Here is an 18,993-nt window from a genome sequence, read left to right as displayed (position 1 = left end):
GTAATTGTTTCATGCTTTCTTTTCTCATCAATTAAACAGTAAAACAGCATATGATCCTTGTGCAACCCTACTACGTACACACCCATTAAGTTAGAACTTCCCACTCAGGACCTCTGAGCTGAGCGTTTGGCACTACAAGTAGGGGCTGGCTTCTGGGCCGCCTGATCAAAGCAACGTGGTCACCAGTCAGATGTCTCAGCCAGGCCACAAACAACTAGCATATGTGCTGTGGTCTTTTCTCAGCATTTTCTAATAAGGGGCACATGTCAACCCTGACCTACACAAGAGAACAAATTTTGTGCTGTTCTACACATGCACAAAGCCATGTGTTCTCTGTTCTTGTCAAAAAGGCAAAATTTTACTTAAATCCCTGGAGAATTTTCATTACTGTTTATATCTATGAGAAAGCTCTATTTGCTTTAAGCCTTTGAGAATGATGAAGAAAATGGGTGATTCAGAACTCATTTCTACCTCTGACTTAGTAAGATACAGTAACTTGATTCCCTGATTTGATTCCTGGAATTTTATATCATTTACAGAAAATCAGATTTATCTTTTATGAAGCTGATGAGTGAACATTGCCTGTGTATACTACAGTAAACTGTAGAAGAAAGGAAATATTCCTGCATGGAAATGTTATCTAGTGTGGCCTTACTGACATCTGAAATACTTTGCAAGATGAGATTTCCAACGTTATATTGCTTCCAGCAATTTTAGCTTTACCAATAATTCCAGATCACTAAAAACAGCAAAGAATTCAGTTGGAGCAGTCAGGAGGTTGCATAAAAATCTGGGAAGAAAATCAAGTTAATTTTGTTTTGGTCTAAATACTTATTATCCTCAAAATCTGACTTTTCCGAATCTCACCTTCCAGTGTGCACAAGTTAATACTGAATTAATACAGTGCATAAGAAGGGAATAAAAAGAATCCTTTGTTTAGATCACTACATAAATAAGTCTTTGTGTTTCTGTGTTAATATTTTGCTCTGCACCAGGTCCACAGGGAAGGCAGACTTGACCCTTTTTTGCCTCCTTTTCATATTATTGTTTAAAATTGTAGTCAGAACACAGAAGATATTTTTCCACATTCAAGTTGCATTCTGTATCTTAATAAATAATCAGAATAGTGACAGATTGTCCATGCAGTGCAAAGGCACCTTGACAAGTTCTGGATAGGTCAGCGCTGGAACCTTAATGGTATGGCCACAGGAGTTCTCTGCACTCTGCACTCTGTTGCATGTGATACCTTTGTGAGATTAGTGTGTTTGTGGCATTGCAACAGCTTCCCTGCCATTAGTTTTGTCAGAATTGCTAATACTGCGCAGGACGCTGATAATTTCACCAGGCTTCTCAATTGGATGTCAGGTGAGCAAAGCCTTTAAATTACAGTTTTTAACGCTTTGTCGGTGGCATTTGATTCATTGCACTACTGTTGCATTTCCAAATGCAAATGTAACAAGGTTATCTGTGATTTGAGGGTTTTTTTTGTTTGTTTGTTCTGTTTTGTTTTGGTTAATATGTATGACCTAACCTTAGCATAGGTTGTTAGAGAAGGCTATACAATAAAAAAATCTGAAATAAAAATCTGGCCTTGTGAAAATATGTCAGTTTTACTCTCAACTTCTACAGTCTTCTCAGATTCTGGTACTGCTGAACTTGGCTGCTGAATTCCTGCAGAATTCCTTTGATATGGAATCTGTTTATTGCATTATCATGATGATTACTATTACTATTTGTTAATAATTAGAATTAATAACAGTGAGTGGAAGCATGTATTTTTAAAGTTCCAGTTCAGATAGGTAAACGTCTGTACTTGTGGCATGTTGCAGTATAATTTAGGATTTACCTAGGCTCTCTGGGCTGTTACTGACAGCATGCCATAGCTCAGAGGGTCGTTGCCATTAATGTGTTCATACTCCCATTTGTCACCAAACCTTTCTTTTATTTCCAGGTTTGGCAAGAAATCCCGACCTGCAATGTATGATGCAACCCCCATTGCTTATGAAGATTACAGCCCTGATGACAAACCTTTGGTTACGCTGATTAAGACGAAAGATTTGTAACCTAGTGAATCTTTTTTGGATTATTTTTCAAAAGGATGGGCTACTAACCTAATTTAAATATTTTTAAGAAGAAAGCATAAGTAATTTAAAACCATTAGATGCTTCAGAATTTTCTGTAGAATATTTAAGAACCAATTTTCTGCAGCTTTTAGTTTGGAAAAATATTTTAAAACAGAATTTGTGAACTTCATGAATTACATTTTAATGTACCTTGAGCTCTATAAACTATAAGCTTATGATAGTGTGTGCTTTTTTCTTGGTAGACACTATTACTAAACCCAGATTGAGTTTCTTGTGCTTGTTACAGAACAGAAAACAATAATTAATGAGGAGTTCTTTATGACATGTCAGTGCCAGCTTTCTCAGTAGAGGTAGGAAAAATGTGAAGCATAATATGATATATAATATATCCATTAATTAAAAAAGTCTAAAATGTTTGTGTTGTGAAGAAGAAACTAGTAAAAATGATTATTCCTAATTGAATGAATTAGCTTTTGCCTTATTCCATGCATGGATAGATAGCCTATTTCTCCATTATTTCCTGAAAGTTGCTGGAACATACTCTTGAGTTGATGTTTGACATTTTTGTAATAGTATTCAGGCTAGGCCTTGTATAATAATTAAAGTGCCTCTTGAGGCAAAGTAAGGGCACGATCCTTTAAGCATTGAAATCAATGAAAAAACTTCCATTGACTTCAGTGGGCATGGGATTAGATCCTACAATTGGACTGAATCTATATTTTTCTTTAAAGGTTGAAGTTTTTTATATTGTGAGTAACCTAAGCATATGGTTTGAGTTGTTTGTTTCCTAAGGTTGTTGATGTACAGTATTGTTTCATGAAATATTGTGTATTTCTCATAGTGCTTCTAATTTAGGGTCAGTATGGTTTATTTGTGGCTGTATTTGATTGCTTATGGTCTTAAAATTCTCGCTTATTTCAGAAAATGTTGAATAAATGTTATCAAGTGAAGATTGCAGTTGTTTCTTTTGTTTTTCTTCATTTGAAAAGGTTGCCTGTAAATCTGAAAGGACGTGAATGTATCATGCTATAAATAATGCCTGAGAGGATATTTCAGCTGTTAATATCTGAAAGCTAAAAAAAACCACAGGGGCTTTATTGATGGGTTATTTTGGCAGAGGTTAGCCTGGAAAATGGCAGAAATGAAGAATTATGTGATGTTTCTGGTGAAGTAGTGTGTCTGTTTGAGCTTTCAGTGTAAGGTAAAGAAGAGGAGTGACAAGGCTTCTCTGGCTTAGGTTTAAGGAATGGCAGGAGAAAGTTCAGGTTCAAATCTGTATTTGGCTTAGTTTAGGATGACCTAGAATGAAAAGCTCTGTGTTTAGTTCTAAAACTAATACCCATTTTCAGATGGGAAGTGTAGTAAACCTGGAAGTAAAACCTGTAGTAAATGGTTTCAGTAAAACCACTCCATATTGTAGAGCACAGCTCAGAGGAGTCTCTTACTGTTGGGAAGGCTGGCTGGTTGTATATGTCAGCGGATACTAACAGCATGCTGTCTGAATTATATAAACGCCAGATGCATTTCTGAAACCCAGAATACTTTTCCCAACAAGCCAACAGACATCTGCTACCTTGAGCTTTCTTGTTGGCAAAAGACAAGAATTACTAGTAGGAGACCTAAAGAAACTAGATTTGAGCCTCCCTAGCATTCTTCAGGCACAGTTTGCTGGGATAAGGGTTGTGGATTTGCATCTGTTGGCTGTTGCTCGCTTTTTTCATTCTTTTTCTTTATTCCAAGTATGCAAACTTTTGATTATGGTGACTTCCAAGTGACTTCCATAGACACTTTAAGAAGCCCTGGCAAAATGACACTGTCAGAAAGAAACTACACCCAATGCCATTTTTAATATCTTTTCTTGAGCAGAGGTAAATATATTTGAGTTATGATGGATTTGCTAATCATAAAGAAAACAAATACTCGTACTTCAGAGTTTTTGTCCCTTTCAGTGGTGAAATTAATATTGATTTATCTTTGAAGAAAAACTACAAATCTTTGCAAAATATGGAAATAAGCAACTTGGTTGTTCTAAGGAACATATCTACTTATGCACCATATTTTCCAAGAGAGATGTTGCAGTGAGCAGTAGCCCTTCTGCATATAAATCATGCCTTTGTAGTGATTCTTGGCTGTTCTGTATTTCTCTCAAGTGACCAACCTGAAAGATAAGTAATTTGTAAGGAACTGTCAGCTTGAAGCCTCTAGCTTCTGTAAATTATCCTGTGTTTCCTGTGAATTGTGCTTTGAAAATTACTTTTCCTCTTTCCAATTTACTTTATTAAACTCTGATGACATGTTCTGCATTCTCTGTGCCTGTATCTTTGCCTTTCAGAGATGTTTGTGAGGTGCTGCAGTGCCTGCTAAGATGGAACAGCCCTACAGCCCAGAGGGCATACACCTGTCCTGAGATTTCATCCCAGCTCGGAAGCTGCTAAAACAAGTTGGTTACAGACTGTATGCCACACCATATCTTTCTGAGGATAGACATGCATGGGGACAAGACACTGGTTATTTCATATCCTCTTCCTGAAGCAGAGGATGTTCTTTATTTATTTATTTGTTTCTGTACAGAGAACAAATACATCTGCATAGCAAAAGCCACCTGCTATTAAGATACGACACAATTTATTTATTTTTTCTACAACCCATCCAGATGTAGAAAGGGGTGTCTGTGTGTGTTTTCAGTGGGCTGATGGCCTCCAGCTCTCCTGCAGCTAGGGACAAGTCTCAGGGCTTTTCCCCGAGCTTGGCCATTTTTCTTCCTAATCCCTCTGGGAGGAGGAGAACATCCCTGAATATTTTGCAGCAGCAGCATGGACATTTACTTTTGCGTGCCTCTTGGCGTGGTGGGAACTTGCAGCTATAGCTCAGAGCTGTGGCACATCTATCAGGAAAATATCACACAGATTCTGGAGTAAGTCCAAAATGTTGAAGATGGTATCCTTGTCCATGTGGCCACTTGCAATGTCCAAAAGAGAACTGTTAAGCCAAACAGCTAGAAAATGTATGTTGACTAAATGCACATTCATTTCCATCCTTAAAGCATATCAATGCAACCCTAACTGTAGCTGAAAAAAATTAAAACTTCAATCTCTCTTTAGGTCTCATCTCCAAAGCATGTGCTTTGGGCATCTGCATGTGCCCTGTGTGAGCTCCAAAGGGGGTGTGTAGCTGTCCCTCGGGTGCGTGTGGCTGGACAAGCCCTGGTATTCAGCCCAGCTTGTGGTGCTACTGGGAAGGCCCTGATGTGTGATAGGCATTGGGTGCTGAAGGAAGGAGCAGTGACAGTCGGAACTGTTGTGCTGGTGAAGTGGATGGGGGGTGAAGGGTGTGAGCACCTGTTGCAAGCCTTCATCAGCTGCATTTGTTCTCAGCTCGTGCTCAGTGAAGAGAACAAGTGGCACGCAGCCAAGAGCTCTGGGGGCACTGATGATTTCCCAGGCACCTGGAGGAGGCCTGAGGCACTCCGTGGGGATGACCACTGTGCTAAAACCCTGCACAAAAGCCACCAGTCTGACCTCACTGCATTTCCCTCAACTGCAAGTATAGCTGATAAGTTTGCTGCTGTGAGGAAAATGAGAACTGGAAAGAGCAAAGTCTCATGAGGTGAAGTTTCAATTTGCAGCATTGATGTTTTCATCCTATCTCAGCATCATTTCTTGGCTTTCCTCCAGCTGAGAAACGTCGGAGGAGATAAGACATTCCTGAAAATATATGGTTTCGCTTTTGATAGCAATGGACACTTCATGAGAAACAAATGCAACACCACTGAATATTATTCTGTGTGTGGAAGGCTAAGAGGAATTAAACAGCTCCTCCTCACTTGCGTTGCTGGAGTTATGAGTACAGGAAGCTTTGCCCATTCACATGGCTATCCTTTTCTGCCTCAAATTTCTCTGATTCCTTTCTCACATTGCCCGCTGTTGCAAAGCTTCTGCATGTAGCAGTGGGAAGAGATGTGCCCCTTCCTTGCAGCCAAGCAGATCCAGTGCAGCCTCCCTTTGGCTGCCTCCAGCCCACTTGCTATGAGAGCTTCACCAGCTTTGAGAACCTATTTTATTTCACTGCTGCCATGTCTCCAAACTTTGCATGCTACCCATGGTGGTTGGGTTGGGCTGAGGTCTGCTGTTTGTCTGTGCTCTCTTGGTCTTGGTCTTTAAAAGGAGGCAAAAGAAGGAAAGTTTGATCTCTCAAGCTTTTTGCAGCTATTTTAAGTTAAAGGATGTATTACTGAGATCTAATGAGTTCATATATGTTTCTAAGAAATAGGAGCCTTAGGGCAGTCCAGTGTGTACCCAAGCCCTCTCTGCTAAACTTTTGGCTACTGTGAAAGAGATGGACAGGTCTATGGTGTTCAGACACTTAATCTTTTGCAACAAAATCGTGTGGTGAATTGTTTGTTTGTTCAAAGTACGTTTTATCTCTTGGAGCCTATTACTCCTGTGAAGTGCCCTGTACAAGCAGGTAAGTGGTGATAGAAGGGCAAAGCACTTTAGCTCATGCCAAGTGAGAGATATGGAGCCCAAAGACTTGGGCTTTGAACTGCTCTTTTCTCCTTTTTAAAAGTTTGTCCTCCTTTCTGACTTTGGCTGTATATTTGCCAACACTGTGTGACTCTGCAGGGTCAGAAGGAATGGCATGAAGCAGATCTGACTCTGAGCCACCTTTATGTCCATCTTAAGCATCTTATCAGGGAAATGGGACTGGCCCAAGTCCAGAGTCAGAGCAATCTGAATTCTGCTGCTGCCTGAAATAGCTGGAGATTGGTGGGCAGAGCACTGTCAGCCCTCTCAAGGTCCTTCTTGTCCTTACACACTGGTCACTGGAGGGGCTCATTCAGAAGCTGTCTTTGTAATTCCTAACTCTTCACTTTCTGCTTTTGCTGGAAGTGACCCCTCTTGTGCAATTTCTGTGCTACAGAGCACCCTTTGTGGGACTTAGCTTCTGAATTCTTTATACTCTCTGTTCTTTCCCTTCATCATTTGGAAGAGCTCCAATTAGGTGAAGGTGATCCCTTCCAATGCAGAGTGGGTCAACCAGTGAAAACAAACAGAACTTCAAAGTGGTTGTGCCACATCCAGCCCCATCTGGGCTTAGTTGGCGTCATTCCTTCTACAGTTCAAAATGGGTAACAAAAATGACCTCTTTGGAAAAGTCAGCTTTCTCAGTTGTTATGAATTCCAGTTCTGAATCCTCCTTTTAAGAAGTTTATGATAAGATGATTATTGTAAATAAGCTTCCCCTCTAGCAAAGAATAAATCATCAAGTAGGCTTTGTTTGGTGAGATCTTCGGCGAAGGAATGTAAATAAATACGGAAACAGAATAAACTTCTTTATCTGATGTGCTGAGCAGAAAAGGCACAAAGTTAATCATTTAGGAAAATAAGCTGGTCTGCTGTGCTTGCTTCAATAACAGGCCAGGAAGAATCTGAGGGAAACAATCTGCTCTAGCTCCCTGACCCCGTGCTTTTTGCTGGAGTCCCACAGATCCAGAGAGATCCTGTTTATCAATCCATACGCAATGCTGTCTCCGAAAAGAGATGCCCATCAGTCCAGATTTTTGTTTTGTTTCTTTTGCCATGTACAAGTCTTGTTCAGTTCAGAGATAGACCCTTGCAGCAGAACAGAGATCTCCTATGAAGCTGGCTGTTACACCTCTTTCACCTCCTGGGTGTGGTACATACATTAACAGTAATCTCAACTTGTAGTATCTTAAATTTTGGACTCTGTTCTTGTTTCCACATGAGAAAATTCATGTACTCGTGCATATGATCATACATGGATGTCAGTCCACCATTGCTCAAAGAAATCAGAGCGTGACTGTTCTGATCTTCATCTCAGCTTTTTATTGACTTACACGGATTTGAACCAATTTGAAATACATCTGGTTGGAATATGAGCCAGAAACAAGTTGCACATGTTAACAAAAAATGTGCGTAGCTGTTGTGGAATGAGAAAATAGCTTAATGCAATGATTTTGGCATGCAGAAGCTGCCAACACAATTAGTTTGTCAGCAGAAGACTTGGTTTTCATTCCTCAGTCATAATGGCTTGAGGGGTGATCACTGTTGAAAGGTCTTGGCATCCTTTGCATTCTTCTGTTGCTGGTGCTGTATCTTCTGCCTTGTCATTCTAATGCACTGGCATCTTACAGAGAAACTGAAGCTGCCGGTACTACAGATGAAGACAAGAATGGAAATCAGATGCTAAATTATCAATGAAGTGTTCCTAGTTGGAAATTTCTTCGCCAAGGAAGAGCAAGATGAACCTTTGACACACTTTTTTGACTCATCTACCTCTGTACTTTTTTGATCAGATATATCTCCTTCCCTTTTCACAAGCATTTCAGTTGATGCAAAACTGCATCTGGTAGTGCATCAGGGCAATAGTATCTCAGAATGACACTGCTCTACCAGAACTGTAGTGTTTAATGCCTGAATGAAACATTAATGGAGATGGTGGTCTGTAGCCTTTGTGACTGCCCTATTTTGTTACAGCTTCTTATTGTTTCCTTCTTTCAAAGTCTCAGCATGTTGACATAGTTGTATTGTTGCCCCTTTAGAGTGTTTGACATACAAAGTCAAGGTTGCTTGGAACACTTCCTCTACAACAGAGATAGCACAAGTTCACATCAAAATATCAGCACAAGATGTTTCTGGTAACAGTCAAGTTCCATGAATTTGACCTGTGAATGTGTCCACAAGAAAGGAGGAAGTGTAACCTTGCTCCTCAGGCTGGTGGCTGCAGGGGCCGTAAAGGAGGAGAGCCATTACCAAATCTCCCCTCTGGTAACTTGCAGCAAAGCTGCTTGCGTGGCACAAGGACAGAGAGTTCTGAGCTTTTCCTTTTCATGTCTTTAGGATTACAACAGGGTAAGCCTTATCCATAGCAATCCCCAAATAGCAGGGTAGGAAGGTGGCCCTCAATTTTACCCACACATAGCCCTAGCCTGGAGCATCTGTATTACTCTTTTGAGGGATAAGACTGATGTACTAAATCGAAACAGAAATGTGGGGTTGATGGAAGGCCTTTTAATTGCATTCCTCCACAGGAGTCATAGGCAATTTCTGCAGTCTCTCCTATCCCTGTACCTGTATAACTGTGAGGCACTGCAAGTTTGAAATTATTTTCTAAGTATCATGGAGGGGGTTTCTAATTTCTTCCCTTGCGGAATTTGACCAACCTCTCTTAGAAATAAGCCTATGAAACTGTGGGGTCCCTGGTGTACTTAGCTGGCTCGGAGGGTAGAGGTGCCAGGTGACGGTGCTCCATTCTGCTGGGTTTGGTTTAATAGTTTCCTTCCCACACTTCTTGCCTTTGACTGGCTCACCGCCACAGGTGTCCCCAAGGACATGGTGGGTGGCACTGGACTGGCCTTCCTTGTCTGAAAAGGCCAGAAGTGGAGAGTTTGGAGTGCTTTCCAAACAGGCTGGAAGTTTCTCCAAGGTTCCTTCACTATGCCTGTGTGTTGCAAGCCTGTCACAGGGAGACTGAGACTTGGCAGCGGGAAGAGTTGCAGGTCACCTCTAAAACCTTTCAGAAGTCACACATGCTCTGGGAAGTGCAACTTCCTGATATGAAAGTGTGTGATCTCAGTCATGGTGAGAGGATTTTCCTATGCAGCCCAGGGTAGGATGGGGCCTTGCTTTTCATGGGCAGCTGTGTGGGATGGAAATTGGAGCACAAGAGCAGCACAGACTTCGGGGATCTCAAATCAGCATTAACTCACTGAAAACCTTGTATTTGTAGATCTCATTGTACTGCATTGATATTTTACAGAGCAGCCTGCTGCTGTTTGGCTCCCTATATCACATGTCATGTGAAGAAGACATCCGGGAAATAACTGCCGTAATGCAGAATAATTTCTTTCAAGGATTTTGTATCTAAGATGTGCTATCCATAATGCCTTATTTGTGGCCTATATGTGATTCCAGTTCTTCCTATTATTTTAATTTGAATGCATATTTCACTTGTTTTCCCTTTGTATTGCTTGTAATAGAGCCAATCTGTCAAAACAAAAGGGGCAAAATCTCATCTAAACAAGGAATGATCTGCTTTCACATGTGCCTATTATGTCATCCTACTTTCATCTTACCATGAAATTGAAATTGTTGTTGTTATACATATAAAAGGCAATGACCTGGTATTTTTATCTCCTGTACTAAGCACTCTGCTTCCCCTTTTCCCTATACCCTGTGTAACCCAATGCACAATCACAACAAAGCCTGGAGGAGATTTTGAGAGGACTGGTTAGGTGTGGAGTTTATCAGTTTTCATGCATTTCATTTCCACACACAGATTGTCTTAGAATTCCAGGGAGATGCCTTCATTTTTCATAACTTTGAAGAGTTGTTATGTTTTAATACATGTGAGATTTAAAACAGGGAAGAAAGCTAGCAGCACTGGCAGACATGCCAGGTTGAAATCAACATGTCTCACATTTGTGATTTACTTGGTGATATATGTTGTGGAATTTGAAAGTTTTCACTTGGAATAATAAGTTATTGAATGGTAAATACGGTGATGCTTCAATGAATTTTTAAAGTTTCATGCTGCACACTACAAAATCTCTGTACAAACTGGTTAATATTTTCTACTTTTGCTCTAGTTTAGGTAATTTTTGTCCGAACAGGAGCACAAAATCTTCCAACAAAGCAATTAGCCTACCTGCAGGGCTGATGCTGCTCATGTTTTTTCAACTGTTTTTCAAGAAACTCTGATTTTACTTAAACCATGTGTTGTTTTTTTCCCCTCATTTTCCATCTGGCGGTACCTCTTAAGAAGGACGAAACTGTAGGCAGAGAAATAATATCAGGCTTCAAGTTAATAGATAAATGCATTCTTCGTTCAGAAGCAGCTCAGCCATGAAACTTTGGAGGATTCATTATGTCGTTTTTGTTTATGTGTTACCTCTGATTTAGATCCCTCTTTTTCAAACTTCAGTGTCAGGGGTGACTTACGAGTGCAATTTTCTGCCTAACATTCTGCAGCGGTAGTTGGCAAATCCTTTCCCTTGGCATGGGGAAGTGTTTCTTATTGTTGCACACTGAAGAGGCACACAACTCTTAAATCACTTTAAAAAGACAATGTTTAATACATTTTTTGAAAGGAAAATGCAAATTGTATCTCATAATGGATAACAGAATTATCTTACAAGTAGATTTATTGCTTGTGCACAAACTATATTGGCTACATAACATTGGCATTCCACGCAATGGAGCCAACAAAGCCCTTCAGCCAGCCAGAATGTCTGTTTAACCAATCTCTTGCTTTTAGCTTGAACCGAGTTCCCAGATGGTGCTAAGTGAAGCACAGCCCGGCTGTGTAGCTGTACTGCGGGTGGGTTGTGCTGAAATTTAGGCAGGAGCTTAATGAAGGACGGTTGAGATTTGTTGATTTTCTGTTGAAGTATTTTTGCCTCTTCTAGGGTTGAAGAAGTTTTACCTATTTATAGAGTTCATCTTTGAGTTGCAAAACTTTGTATAATCGCATGTGAGATGTTAATGGCATCAGACTTGTACCTTTGATGAGGGTTCTTCATTCCCCCTGGTTCCCAAAAACTCAGAAGGAACTCAAGCCCCATTACATTACCAAACACAAGAGGCTGATTCCTCAGCTTCTCTGAATGGTTTGTAAATCTGTATTTACTGCCTTCATAGCTGTTGGCCAGCAAATCAATTCACATCAGCTCAGCAAGATGCGCTAGAAAACTTCCCACTAATCAGTGCAGTGCCTGAGAAGGAAGTGGTTGGAAATTGTGAAATCTAGGCAACATTGCAAACCATTTTCTTGCTGCAGAAAAGCTCTGCAAACAATTTCTACCACAGATGGTCAAAAGTTTATTTTCTTATTCTGAGGGGATATCCAATGCATATAAGATTGATTCATTATTTATTTATCACCTATGGCTCTTCATTCCTTTTTGTAATTGTAATTCCTTTTCAGTACTCTCCCTAAAAACAGCTTCTCCACATACACACAAGTCTTCTCTTATTTATGTTGCTAAAAATCAGAAGAAATTCAAATTAAGTATACAGTGTCTCATCTGTGAAAGTCACAGAAAAATCATGGGCAGGAGCTGTGAGCAAGTCCTGGCCTCAGCTTGGAGTAAGAGTGATGTGGGGTGGCTGTGATCTCACAATGTATTTCTGGAGGGAATGTAATAAACAAGTAAGTATTTAATAATCATCACAAATAATTCACAAATAAAAGCAGTAAAATCAAAGGTGCACAGAGCTGATGGGCTTTTTGAGGTCTCACTTCAAATTCTTATGGTCCTAGGATGGAACGGAGATGGAAGTGCCTGGCATGTGTCAACCTAAAGATTTTGTCTATCATTTTCTGCTATTTACAAGATTACATGACAAGCTGGACTTGAGATTCTTCGGGTAAGTTAAGGCAGAACTGCCTTCTCGGTGGAAATGTCACTGTCCTCACATGGCAGTGTGTGGCTGGCAGCTGTCCCACTGTTGGGTGTGCTCCCTATGGGGATGAGGGCTTTTCCTCCTGTGCCTTCTGCCTGCTTTTCACCGTGCCCTCCCTGGGTTTTTTGTCACCACCCCCAAATTGCTCTGTGCTTTCGCTTCCTCAGGCTATGGGTCTCTGTTTTCCCCTTCCTCATCTCTGCTGCCCCTGCTCCTCCATGCAGACTCCTCCAAGCTCTTCCCACCCATGACCCCATGCACTGTGGCTCTGCCTTTCCTGCCACCATTGCTGTAGATTGGTGACTGCCAAAATCACTCTGTGCCCCTGCCCTGCTTTCCCCTATCTCCACATGTGTCCCATGGAACATTTCACACGTGGCCTGCAGCCCCTGAGCCATGGCCATCCCTTGCTGCTCCCTCTACGCTTTCCTGTCTGCCTGTGGCCCACACTGGTGTGGCCTGAATACCCTGGCACTGGTGTGAGGCCATGGGGCGCAGAGCCAGGAGGTAGCTGCCTGACCCTTGCCAATCTTTTGCCCTTCCCCCTCTGCTCAGCCGTTGCCAAAATCCAGGGATTTGGCCTTTTAACACCTTTTGCAGTAAGGTGCACCTGTTGGCTTGCTTTGGTTTGATGGCTTATTGGTGTGCTGGTGTTGTTAGGGCCTGTACAGTCCCACAAAGAGGTGACAGCAAATACCTTCTTTTCTACTGATGAGGCAAAAAGGGTTAAAAAAAAAAAAAAAAAGGTACCACAAAACGTGGTCAAATAGATTCCTACATAGGCATCGCACCCAAGCACTTACTTTTATTGATTTGTAAACCCAGACAGCTGTAAAGTTACCCTTCGAGCTGTTCTTGGGTGAAGGGGGGAGGGGGACCGATGGGTGCTGCAGGAAGGATGGTGCCAGCTGAGGAGGTGAACAGAGATGTGGCACCAGCATGGCCATGAAGACACCTGGTTCCCATGGAAACCCCAGCAAGCGCTTCAGCAACAAATGGTGACTTGGACCTCGTTACATGCCTGGTGAGACAGGTTGGAGGACGTGCTATATCCGAACCTGAACGATCTCCCTTCCTTCCCTGGAGTACTCACTGCTGCCTCCATTTCACAAATCATTAACACCGTGTGCTTCAGGTTTATAGCATCTCCCTGTGCCGCTTTAAAATACTGGCACAGAGGCTGAAGAGCCACACGCACTGTGAGCAGAAGCAGCCCCAGCTGCACTGCTGCTGGTGGAGCTGCACTCCCGCTCCCACAGTCGTCCCAAAGCTCCTAAATAATCAGAATATAGATGACTGCTGAAATTGGCGGTGCTGCACTGTTGGGATTATACACAGAGCAAGTATGTAAATAAATTTCTCTTTCAATTTACCAAAGCAAAATACTGAAAGGCAACCAAGGACCTTAGAGATATGTGATCTGCATTTTGCCAGCACTGGAGTGAAACATCCTCACTGTTGAATTGCTGCTGAATAGTGGCCATGCTTGAACTCCTAGGTAGGTAATACAGAGCCAGATCCATAGGTGCTGCTGCATCTATTAAAGGGCATATATCTGACATTTAAATGTCGCTGTAATTTAAGATGCTTCTCAAGAGCCACCAAAGCCTGCAGGTGGCCAAATCTCCTCGAAGCCCAGGTTCCTGCTGTCAGCAGTCTGCTTGTGCCTCATGGATGTGGTGCTGGGGCCCAGCCTGGCCTTGTCCACCCGGAGCAGCACATGCCTGCTGGTTGTCCCATGGCCAGCCTGCAAATACACACAGTGCCACCAGAGCTGGGAATTTCCAGCCTGGTTTTTGCTTTGCTGTCTTTTAGCAGTGAAGTATTAGCACGGGCTGTCCAGAGAGGAGATGAAGTCATTGGCAATGGAGGTGTTCAACAACTCTGGAGATATGGCACTGAAGGACGTGGTTATAGGCACGTTGGGGATGGGCTAACAGTTGGACTAAATATCTTCGTGGTCTTTTCTAACCTTAAGGATTCTGTGATTCTACACTGTAGACACAAAGCAGAGACAATTCCTTCTTATCTAGCTTTGCTTTTTGCAAAAAATGGAGTTCAACTTAAAGATACATTTATTTTTACTTGAAGTAGGATAAAGCTATCAAAAAAAAAAATCAGTTTCAATTGCATGGGTTGTGTGGGCATAAAACATTTTTTCAGAAAAATATCAGTGGGTTCATATTGATATAGGTTGGTTTATATCCTTCATCTGTGCGACAATGCTGTGTTTGCTGGGAGCAAGTTAACAATGTATCAGAGTGTATTTCGATTTTGGAAGGATGTCATTAATTGCATTATTTTTGTTTTCAACTGTGTTGCTACACAGCCCTTATATTGGGGCATGGGATAGTCCAAACCAACAGTTTCAGTAGCGAGGAGCCATTGAGAGAGAGAAAATGTCCCAGAGTTACTGGAAAGGTTTCACATTCATTTTGTGAAAGAAAGTGAAATTGGTCTCATTGCATCGAATACCCCTTTGAAACCGGAGACCTTCCTCGGCCAAGGCGTTTCTGCCTGGCGGCCACTGGGACCAATCCGGTAACGCACTGCAGAGAGAATCGTCTGAACTCATTGCAAGGGGAGAAACTCGAGAATTTGGCACATTAAAAGGAAAATTAATAGAAAAACTATCGGTATCTTCTTACGAGCACATTCTGGAACACGGCACATCCTGGAAATATTAATTCCTACTATTTATTTAAGCAAAAGACCGGCTGGGCACAGAGCTGCTCTAATGCAAAACAGCTCAGATACCCCATAAAAATAGTGCTCGGATTAAAATATTAGAAAGTCTGGGTAAGAATGACCTCATCTCGGTGAGGCCGTTACATGAAGTCACCCCAGTTTAATCGATCGCTTCCTGAGCTCGGCCCCAGGGGCTGCACCTCCCAGCACGGCCATTCCCGCGTGGGGCAGCGCGCAGTCTCGAGGGAAGCACCGCAGGAGACCGCAGGAGGCCCCCGGAGCTCCGCGCGCGCGCTCCCTGCTGCCGGCGACGCCCGCACCGCGCGCACCGCTCCACCGCCCGCGGCGCCGCTGCTGCTCGGCTCCGCGCGTGGCTCCCGCCCCCGCGGTGGCCACGCGTGGGAGGAGCGTGGGCGGAGCGGCGGGCGGAGCGCGGAGCGGAGCGGGCCGGCAGAGCCGCGCTCGGCGCCCGCTCGGCAGCGCCTCCCGCCGCCCGGCACCATGTGGCAGCCGGCCACGGAGCGGCTGCAGGTAGGCGCGGGTGGGCGAGACCGCGGGTGGGCGGCGGGGCTGGCGGGGCGTCCCTCTGGTCCCTCTGCCGCCGCACCGGGACTTCGCCACAACTTCTTCCCGGCCCGCCGGGGCCGTGCCGTGCCGTGCCGTGCCGTGCCGTGCCGCGCGGGGGCCGCCCCGCTGCCGGCCGTTCCCACAGGGGCTTCGGCCCCCGCCCGGGTCGCCGCGGGCTCGGCGGGTTTGGGCGCGGCCGTGGGCAGTGCCGGGCGGGGCGGGAGCGGAGCGAGGCCGAGGGTGCGGAGCCGCTGCCCCCAGACGTGCGGGGCCGGGCAGCGCGACCCGCCCGGCCGGGCGGCAGCTCTGCCGTCTCTTCTTGACGTCCGCTTTTGTGTGTGTCACCGTATAAATAAAATCGGGGTGAGATGTGAAACAGGCGCAAAGCGAGAAGAAATCAAACTCACTTTGTAGTTCCGCTATGTCGACTTCGTACAGTTTGCAGAGCAAGTGTCTACTGAGAGACGAGTGGACGTTTCGAGCGAGAGCGAGGTCTGACTTAGCTGTGTGCCGACAGCAGGTCTTCACTGCGTCGGCGAATGGAACGTAGAGTTTGCTCTGATACGTGCAAGCAGGGGTTTGCTTTGAGTTGGTTCTAGAGCCAAGCTGAGCAGGTCTGTGAGCTGCAATCCCCACCAGCTGGGAACGAGAGCAATCGTTTTCCATGAAAGGCACATTTTTCTCTGAGATGAGGAACTTGATTTTAGCAGATAGGAGCGATGGTTGATGGATTTCAGCACAAGTGTTATGTAAAGACACTACGAGCAGTTTGTTTCCCTGAGCTGGCCGGAAGCTGCTGGGTACCCCACAGAGACAGAGAGGTGACCCAGTGTGGAGTGGGGACCCTGAGCCCGCTGTGGGGCTGCTGCACCTGCTGGGGGGGATGCTGCAGGAGAGGGACCCGAGGTTGCACACAGCACTTAGGGTGAGAGAGAAGTGGAGCAGGGCGAAGGAGAAGGGGATCGCTGGGTCCATAGTGACGAGCTGCCTGGGTCGCATGGCCTGGCTTTGTGCCCCTTTGTGCACTCAGGTACTAAAACTGAGGAGATTCAATGTAACAAACAGGTGACACTGCCAACGTGAGCATTGAAGGCTAACAGGAACTGGGTGCTTACGCTATGTAGAATGAAGTTATTGGTGTGATCTTATTCAGCTTCCTGATGTGTGTGCGTTGCGTTACATTATGCCACACCTGTGGGCATGACCACATGCTGTGGGGAACCAGGGCAGCTGGAGGGGGACTGTTCAGGGAATCTCTCAACAGTGGAGGTCCATAGGCAGGGGAGGCTGTGCCCTGGGAGGCCACTACTTTTCAGTGGGCACCCACCTGTGCACCTTGCTGTTGGTTGGCTGTAGCTGAAGGCTCTGGGCAGCCCAAGTCACCCTAAATGCTGAGTGCATGTATGTGCAGTTCTTGTCATTGGGAGCTGCTGGGGAAGCATGTAAAGAGCTGTAGGTGATGTAAAAAAAACAAGGCAGCACGATCCAAACCTGCTGTCTTAAGTGATGTGTTTGGCTTTTGCCAGTTCCTGGAATGGGAAGAAGGGGAAAGTCTTGGAAAGCCACAAGAAGCCAGCCCTTAGGAGTTTTGCACTCAGACAAGAGGTTAAATAGCAACGTGGTGAGCAGTGGGCAAAGTGAGTGCAGTGCGTGCCACCAAGGAGGAACGGTGCTCTGAGTCACTTGCATGCAATCTCATAATTGAAAGTTGGATCCTAAGCCACGTACATATGAGCCAGAGTTGCGTGGGCGATAGACTAATATTCCCAATTTATTTGAATGCCTTTTTCTGTTTCATTTTTAATTTGAAATGCTGTCATTTGAAGTAGCTTGATCTCTGTGTCTGTCTCCAAGAAGACCTGTGTTGTACATCACCAGCCTGGCCAGAGCTGCTGGCAGCACTGCCTGTCCTTCCCATGCGGAGTTGCGCAAGACCATAAATGCGCATTTTTTCCCTTTTTTCCATGTCAACATCTCAATCCAGTTTCAGGTGTCCCATGTTCTTCTCCTTGTCCCAGGCCGCCTATCTCTTAGTGCCCACATGATGTGAAACAGATCTCTGTGCCACCGGGTGCTGAGTGGGGCCCCTGCTTCCCTGTCATGATTGGGAAGGGTGCTGGGCATGGGATCTTGACTGCAGCAAGAGATTCTTTGGATATGGTGGTACAGGGTAGAGTTGGTGCCTTGCACTCTGTGTTCACATAATCTACAGTTACCATTATGCCAAGTTACAGTTAAGCAGCTGTGTTCAGGGATGACCATAGCAATTCCAGTGCTGTCTTTTTTAAGTTGTTTATCAAACTGATGTATGAGTGCAGGAATTGTGGACAGGGGCCACTTGCTTGATGTTTTCATGTGTTCTATATGATGTCATTGTGACCCAGATGCATCTTCCATCAACCTCCAGCTGTAGCAAAATGCAGGTCTGTTATTAGTCCATGCTATAGTACCTTCCAGTAATCGTAGGGGATTGGACTTTTTACACATTCTCATAGTGAAAGGACAAGGGGGAATGGCTTTAAACTTAAAGAGTGGAGATTTAGGTTTGATGTTAGGAAGAATTTTTTTACTCAGGGTGTGAGGCCTTGGCAGTGCTGCCCAGACAGTTGTGGATGTCCCATCTCTGGAGGAGTTTGAGGCTGGGCTGGATGGGGCCCTGGGCAGCCTGAGCTGGTGGGGGCAATCCTGCCCATGGCAGAGGGGCTGGAGCTATATGATCTCTAAAATCCCTTCCAACCTAAGCCATTCTATGATTCTATAGCTCTGTGCTAAAAAAAAATTGCAATGAAAATATTTTCATCTTTCTCCATATTTCTTTTGGCCTGGTTCAGTATGAGAGTGTCTGAGTTGGCTGTGGAAATGGCTGCCTGGGGCAGCCCTGCCCTGCCCGCTGAGGACAGCCGAGATGGACACCTGCCTTGTTCTGTGTAGGCATGTGTTGTTTGTTGTTGTCTCCTGCCTCTGTCTTACATAGTGTGTAACAGGGCTGCATGCTTCAGGTCTGAGGCTTCTCATGTAAAATATACTCCAAATATACTCACTACTGTCAAGTTTCATAGTTTGTGCTGAACTTTTTTGGCTTTGGCTGAGCACGTACAAAAATCTCAGCAGGCTCTCAGTGGAGTACCTAATGGAATTCAATGGATTTGAAGAATAAGCAAGAAAAATGTAAATATCCAGGTTTCTGGAATTTCCTGGAAGATACAGTACCAGTTTTCTTCAGCAATTAT

General features: G+C 44.2%; 2 protein-coding genes across 2 annotated transcripts in view; both read left to right on the top strand.

Annotated features, from left to right (window-relative positions):
• Positions 1–2,063, top strand: part of DNER (delta/notch like EGF repeat containing) — a gene marked incomplete at both ends in the record, with an annotated part of 102,313 nt that extends 100,250 nt beyond the window's left edge. Inside the window, one exon of the mRNA XM_079539717.1 lies at positions 1,952–2,063. Coding sequence (XP_079395843.1) covers positions 1,952–2,063 — 112 coding nt within the window. The remainder of the gene's footprint in view (positions 1–1,951) is intronic.
• A 13,634-nt stretch (positions 2,064–15,697) lies between these two features.
• PID1 (phosphotyrosine interaction domain containing 1) overlaps positions 15,698–18,993 on the top strand; it is a gene marked incomplete at both ends in the record, with an annotated part of 77,550 nt that continues 74,254 nt past the window's right edge. Inside the window, one exon of the mRNA XM_079539455.1 lies at positions 15,698–15,727. Coding sequence (XP_079395581.1) covers positions 15,698–15,727 — 30 coding nt within the window. The remainder of the gene's footprint in view (positions 15,728–18,993) is intronic.

This window comes from Tetrao urogallus (genome assembly GCF_951394365.1).
Source record: "Tetrao urogallus genome assembly, chromosome: 9".
NCBI lineage: Eukaryota > Metazoa > Chordata > Aves > Galliformes > Phasianidae > Tetrao > Tetrao urogallus.
Note: the sequence above shows the minus strand (reverse complement) of the source record. Positions and strands in the feature narration are given on the sequence as shown.